The following is a 7,508-nucleotide window of genomic DNA, read 5'->3' on the forward strand; positions in this document are numbered from 1 at the left end:
AGTAGATGATGATGGTGGTGAATGATGATAATAGCTAATATTTATTAAGCAATTACAGTGAGCCAGGCACTGAGCTGAGTATTAACACGCATTAAATTCATTTAACCTTCATAGTAATCCTATGAGATAAAGACTGTTACTAATTCTTCTCTTGATAGATGAGGAAACTGAGGCACAAAGAGGCTAAATAACTTTCTCAAAGTCATGCAGCTAGCAAGTACTGGAGACCTTGAGTGCCTCAAACACAGGGATCAGGGATCAATTCATCTCAGGGATCAGGGATCAATTCATCTTTGTATATACCCTACACTTAGCACAGTGCCTGGCACATATTATGCACTCAGGAAATAACAAATGAACTGAATTGGAGATAAAATCCTAATAAAAATAAGTGACTAGAAGGTATGGAGTAGAACATTTCAGAGCTTTAAATGGTATTTACACAATGAGGAGAGTCCCTTATTAATCAGGGCTTCTATTTGTTCCAGACAAGACTAACCTAGATAATGTCCCTACTATAAACCATTGTGTATGATGTAACCACGTTCATATTTTATTTCATGTACCCTACTTAAGGTTAATGCAAAGATAATACGAAAATATCAGATAGTGCTGATCCTATTTACCCACAAGAAATAATATTTCACTTGAAGGTGCATTAAATTGGGCCTTTTGTGTGGCATAAAATATATCGAAAGAGGCAATACCACATCCATAAGGAACCGCTGTATTGCCTTTGTTGGCAGAATGGATGGATTTTTTGTAATGCGGTATAATAACGGCTACTGAGAACAGTCAGTAGCAGCTTTTAAAATATTACAAATCTAAAAATATATCAAGGTCAAAATTAGTAAATAAAATACTAGTGAATTTTCAGTGTAGATTTGAGGGAGGCCAGGGACCATTAAGGAAGAAAAACCAACACACTTTCAGTTTTAAAAGGAAGAGGGAAAAAAGACAACCTGAGAGAAGACTGTTTTTGCATCCTGCAAAAATAAAAAGGAATTTTTATGTTTAGCACTTCTGGAGGTTCAAATGCAGTGATTAAATGATATTACTTCTCACAACTTTAACATAAAGTATTCCTGAATGATAATAATTCTAATAATGGTTGACACTCAATGTGTGCTTACTATGCTGTTTGTTTGTTTGTTTTTTGTTTTTTTTTAAGACAGAGTCTCACTCACTCTGTTGCCCAGGCTGGAGTGCAGTGACGCAATCTTGGCTCACAGCAACCTCCGCCTCCCAGGTTCAAGCGATTCTCCTGCCTCAGCCTCCTGAGTAGCTGGGACTACAGGTGTGTGCCACAATGCCTGGCTAATTTTTTGTATTTTTAGTAGAGACAGGGTTTCACCGTGTTAGCCAGGATGGTCTCGATCTCCTGACCTCGTGATCTGCCCATCTCAGCCTCCCAAAGTGCTGGGATTACAGGCATGAACCACCGTGCCCGGCCTACTATGCTGTTTTAAGCATTTTATACATGTAGCCCTAGGAAGTGAATACTATTATTTTATCTCCATTTTACAGATGTGGAAATGGAGGCACAGAGAGGTCAAGTAGGGAGAGTAATTTTCCCATGATCCTACACCAGTACAGGATGGATTAAGGACCCTAGTAATATAGTTTCAGAGCCCATGCTACTAACTGCTTCTACACTGGGTAAAAGAGAAGATTCAAAGGCTCAAGGATGTCCACAGGTCTGGAAGACAAAATATAATTCTGCTAACACTGTCAGGGAAATCAGAGGCTCACTAGGTAGACACCAGAAGGCTGGATGTGACAATGCAGAGTGGAATCCTTGCCAAATTCATAGGCCCTTCCTTGGTGGTTTGTTCAATGACATGTTTCCAGAGGTTGCTCTACATCCTGCCACTTAAGAACCCCTTCAGTTTAAGGATCTGTATTAGTCGTGACAGGTAAAGATCTGTCCCTCCACCTACCTCCACCAGCGGTGTGTGCTAGGATTTCTAAACCCCTTGATGATGTGTTTACAACCTGGCCACAAGCACACCCCTCCACAACACAGTCAACCATTTATGATTGTGTTTCTGTTGTGATGGTGCATCAGGCCTAAAATATTCAGGAACTGCCACATGACCTGCAGTATTCAGAAAAGTCCAAGAAAAAGGTTCCTTTGGAGAAAGCACAGACAGGCTCCATGTTGATGGAAAGATGGAATTTTACAATAAAGCACTGTGCCCAGAGTTTCAGGGTGGAAGCCATTTGAGAGTCAAATACAGGGCCCTTAAGAGAAATAACAAATTAAATATTGAGTAAAAACAAATACTGCAAGTTATTTTCATAATTGTATTTTTGTTTCCAATTGCCTGCTTCCTCCTTCCCTTTTTGTGGGTGACACTTAAGTCAGTTTAAACAACCAAGGAATTTGTTTGCTGGGAGGGCACATGGACAACTAATAACATATGAATTTTAAAAGATGAATACCCAAGCCCTGGGAAGAACACTTAACTACAAAAGGATATTATTTAAAGAAAGATGTATTTCAAACACATGAGTCAACAAACTGTGATTCATCTGTTTGTGCACATATCAATTGGAAATTAAAAATAAAATTGAATATATCCTCTATCAATGAACACATCAAAAACATATCAAAAAACATACACACTAAATTTTTTAGAAGATAATTTAATTCTCACTTATAAACTGATTGTCTTATAATTCAGAACAATTAAACAAAAATAGCTTGCTTCTCCTGTCTCAGTTGTACCTAACTGGTTTTATGTCCTTTCTCAATTGTACCTTACAAATCTTATGAAGAACTTAATTTTCTTCTTGAAGTTCACCATCAGCTAGGAGTGAACAATCGCCAGAAATATGACTTATTAAGCAATCAGGCAAGAAGTTGCAGGGCTGATGTTAAAATACAAATATACCTACTTACCTGGATGGCTCTAACATTGGAAACTGGCTGTTTCGACATATTCATGCAGTCTTATCCCTAAAAAAAAACAAGTAAGAAACTGTTAGAGGTGGCAGCATTCAGATTCTCAGTCTTGATAAATTAGAATTTAACTCATGATCCAACTGGGCAGTCACCCCTTTCACTGGCCATATATTCTTTCAGTCTCAGTTTCCAAAGTTACTAAGACACTCTCCTTCCTAATGCCTCGGGTGAGGGAACACTAGAGCACCAGGATAAATCATTCAGGAGGAGAAATGGTGAGACGCCTCGCCCCTGATGCTAATGATATACAATCAGAAACTTGAAAGGTGCTATCATCTCCTTCCCTGCCCTCCTGACCTTCTGCCAAGAGCAGCAAAGCAAAGAGGTTGTGGGAATAAAACACCTTTGTTCCGGGCCTCTGAAGTTCTTGGCTTGAAACTGAACTTTTGATCTGAATTCATAATTGCCAGGGTTGCTATAGTCCATTGGGAGTGCCTCCTCTTTGTTGAACACCCAAAAAGAAATGGCCTGTACCACTTCCTTAACTGCTGCGATGCTCTCTGCTTGCTGTGCAGTGTCTGTTCTGCCCAGCAACCTGGGAGATGCTCTGAGGACGTAGGTCCCATCTCCTGCTCTGTGTGCCCCTACCCAATGCTTTTGATAAGTTGCCTCATACAGAGCCCAGGCTCTGTAAACACGGGCAGACAGCAAGTCTCGCCTGTATACTTTTCTTTCAAGGAGGCAAGGAAGATTTACACATGACCATAACAAATCCTCAAGATGTAGAAGTGCTTCCTTCCCAAAAGACTTTTGCTTTCTTTAAGCATGTGAGACCTGACTTAGAGCACTGTGACTAGAGCACATTAGGGGATGTGGGATGCAATTTACTGGGGATAGGGGAGAAGGGAATGGTCTAGCTCTGACCTGTTTTTGTAGCTTGGCCTATTAAATGTCAGCAGGACCAACTGAAAAATTAAAAATTCATTGAATTCAAAACATGCTGTGTTTTAAACCCAAACTGTACAACAGGCTGATTGAGGTCTATTGACTGGTGTAAGTGATGTGTCCACTGGTGAGTAAAAGAATGCAAAAAGCAGTGTTGGCATTTGCCACACATCTTGTGTAACCTGGGCAATGTCACTCAATATTTCTAAGTCCATTTCCTCTTCTTTAAATTTTACCTGCTTCACAGGTTGTGGTAAGAATCCATATTACATACATGCTCCTGAAAAGGCCTTGTGAACTGTAAAGCATGATGCAAATATTTATTGTTTACTACCATCGTCCATAGCTAATGACCTTGGAGTGCTGTACTTATCTCCAGCTTTAAGTTCAGAGTAATAATTTATATAGGTATGTTCCCCAACACCTGTAGAGATAAAAGATCTGAAAAGAACTCTGTGAAAAATAAGTCTTTTGAAATCTCTAAAGTCTTAGGCTCTATTATGTGAAGTTAAACAATTCCATATTTTTTAAAAACCTCTATACTCAGGGTATCCAAATATATAGTTTTTGGAGCCACATACATGAAAACAATAGGACTCTTTTTAAAGAGTTTCACTTGAATGTCTTTGTAACATATAGATTTAGCCCCCACGCATAAGGGTCTAGGTAGAATTATTTTTAATATGGTTACAAAATTAAAAAGCAATAACAAATGGAACAGTCAAGGATACATTTTTCTCTGTGATATGTTTCAAATAGATTGCTGTCTTTCCTGCAGTGTCATAAAGAAATGAAGGATTTTTAATTTGTGGATCTAGGACATACAGCTTAATTCCAAAAAGAAAAGCTTCGTGGCTTAATTTTTAACGTTTTTATTCTTCAAAAGCTGTTAGAAGTCATACAAAGCAATAATTTTCACAGAACTTTAAATATCTCAGCATATGGTATTCTCTGTGTGTGTACAACTAAAGTTTAATATCACTTGGGAACTTGTTAAAAAAATTATTGTACATCAATTTGAAACAGGGATTAGAAAATTTCTTTATGTTATGACAATAGCAAGTTGAAATGTTTTTTAAAATTAGTCAATGAATGATTGTTATACTGTATTTTTTTAAAAACCAATTTTATATTTTCAATGGACTGATTTAACTTACTACTGGATTGCTGTTTTTGTGTGAACCTCTGAGCCTCAAGAATGGATGGGCCTCGTCTCCTGTATTTTTGGTATATTCTAATTTGCATACAAATCTCTTAAGATGCATGTCAATCTTTGAAAGAGAGATCTATAGAAAGCTGGTCAGATCCCAACTCTCATTCCTCACAAACAGGCTGGATAACATTTGTGTAAATCAGTTCAGCAGCGGTTCCTGCTGTCCTCATTATTTTCAGAGAAATCAGGGCAAAGCATACTGATGAATAAAAATAGACAGTGTTCCCTGTTTCCCTGCCCCTGCAGTCACCTCTATCAGGGATGTAGAGTGTGGAACACACCTTCCTTCTTCATCTGAATGCTTCGTCCCGGGACCAAGAAAAGAAAACTACACCTTAGATACACACTGCACTCCCACCAGGGCCACTGCTTTTCATCCAAAGAGGTACTCTTTACAGCACTCAATTACTATGTCTCCTGGTTCTGGCTACAGTTTTGAAACATGGAAAGTTTGACAAGGCATATATTGACTTTTACAAAGCCTATAGTATAATGAAAATGCTTGCCAGCTAAGCACCGCTGAGTTTTCCTGGCAGTTCTGTAAGTCAGTGGGGACCATTAATGGTCTGTATGCTGAGTCACCTATGATATATCCCTGCTTGTCTTTGATTGGGCAGCACCTAATATCTGACTTCTAAATAGAACTCTTTGACTTACTAAAAATTTGTCAATAGTAATATCACTCATTTAATAAGAAGGGTTTCAGAGGAAAATCAATCACTATTCAGAGATAAGAGCTTTGTTTGTTCTTTTTAAAGGTCCAATAAGTGGGTAAAGCTCCATCGCAAAGGGAATTATCTTCTGTCCTGCAGCTAAAAATAATTCCTGAGAAGGGTGTAGAAAGATGTTCTGCTGTCTGAACTGACTAACTCCTTATTCACTCTGCTTTAAATATGCTGAGGGGAAAGAGGTACTCTTAGCGTTCTCATACTTCAGAACCTGGTGCCCACATAGAAAGGGACAGTGAGTGCTGCCCTCTACCCTGCTGAGTATGGGAATACTGTGACCAAAGTGAAGATCTAAAAAGATGGTTCTATCATTGATAGGACGTTATCATTGAGACCAAGCCTGGTGCTTAGGGAAAGGAGAAAATCATTTTAAACTTGTACTGTATAAAAACTCTGACAATAATTTGCATTTTGGTAAATAAAAGAACTAGCATTATAGCTTCTCTCTGGCCCAAATTCTGATGATTTCTTGGCTTAGGGCTTCAATCAATCTGCAGCTGACCGACTGTAATCCTGGCCAGCACAGCTTCAAGGTCACAGTTATCATTTCTAGACTGTGGACATTTTATTGTTGCCACTATCGATGAAAACTGCCTTTCAGTATTTGCCTAGTTCAATATTCTTTCAGCACCCTCACCCCTCACAATTTATAAACAGAATCAGCAATACCACCAATGAAAAATGAATTTACAAGGAAGCTACACCCACTGGTTACAAGCCTACAAAGTTAAAAGTAGTCACTTCGAGTTAGGTATCAAGGAAATTTCCTTTAGAAAACCCAGTCGCCGGAGCTGGGTCCTTCTGCTTACCTGCTTTATGTATTTGTTTACTGCCTAAGGGAAGTCCCAGGCAGCCAGATGCAAGAATACAAAGCTCCTTGGAAGGTGGAAGGGGCGCCCGGTGTCCTCTGAGCTGCGATCTCAATTCCGATGCTTTTCATGTGGCTGAAATAGCTCTGTGCCTCTCCCGGTATTGAGAACTGCTCCTGGCTCGGGGCTGGAGGGGAACTTAAACCGTTAAGGCTAAGTGTTAAAGAGAATTCCTGTCATAGCTCACAGTTGTTCTTCCTAAATATAGAGTTTGATACAAGCCATACGCTGGCTGCCTCCGAAAGGCTTGACCGTGCGGAAAGCAGGCTCAAATGTCAGCCGGGAGGTGGCTATGGTATCTTACTTGCCCTCCTAATCTTCCAGAAGATGCTGGCTGCATTTTCTCATATATTCTGAGTGGGTATAGCAAAGTTCGAAAAGTAAGGAAAGTCTCTCTTTAGCTTTATTACCTGGATGCCAGAAGATGAGTATTCAATAAAAACTGGGGGGTGTCAGCATGGTACCATGCCTCTCAGCAGGGGTACTGACATTAAACAGGGTTTGAATCCTAGCTTGGTCACTTGGGAGCTGTTAAAGTTACTTAATAATAAGTACTCAACAAATAGTCACCAAATGATGATAATTATCCTACTAAGTTGAACTATATGACATTGCCCTTTTTGTAGGTCAAAAATGGTCCAAGATTGACAGGCTGGTGAGGTTCCAGGGCCTGCAGCCCTGCCCACTCTGCTCTACTGCCTCTACTGGTGACAAAGATTTTGACCTTAGAGTACGTGAGACAACAGAACAAAGAAGAAATGTCTATTTTAAATATGGCAAGGGTCAGGAGCAGGTACAAGGCAAAACATTTTTTAAACAGAAAACTTACAAATCCTAAGATACAT

The 7,508-nt window shown here is 39.3% G+C and overlaps 1 protein-coding gene across 2 annotated transcripts in view; it reads right to left on the reverse strand.

Moving 5' to 3' along the window:
- Window positions 1-6,882, reverse strand: part of SMPX (small muscle protein X-linked) — a 52,382-nt gene extending 45,500 nt beyond the window's left edge. The window contains exons 1-2 of one of the 2 annotated variants that reach the window (XM_055376376.2): window positions 6,604-6,853; window positions 2,906-2,962 (exon numbers count right to left, since the gene is read on the reverse strand). In XM_055376376.2, the coding sequence (XP_055232351.1) occupies window positions 2,906-2,950 (45 nt within the window). In that variant the 5' untranslated portion in view covers window positions 2,951-2,962; window positions 6,604-6,853. Of the gene's footprint in view, window positions 1-2,905; window positions 2,963-6,603 lie in introns of both variants that reach the window. The other variant, XM_055376377.2, reaches the window with a different exon arrangement.
- Window positions 6,883-7,508: the final 626 nt, after the last annotated feature.

Source organism: Gorilla gorilla, chromosome X (assembly GCF_029281585.2).
Source record: "Gorilla gorilla gorilla isolate KB3781 chromosome X, NHGRI_mGorGor1-v2.1_pri, whole genome shotgun sequence".
NCBI lineage: Eukaryota > Metazoa > Chordata > Mammalia > Primates > Hominidae > Gorilla > Gorilla gorilla.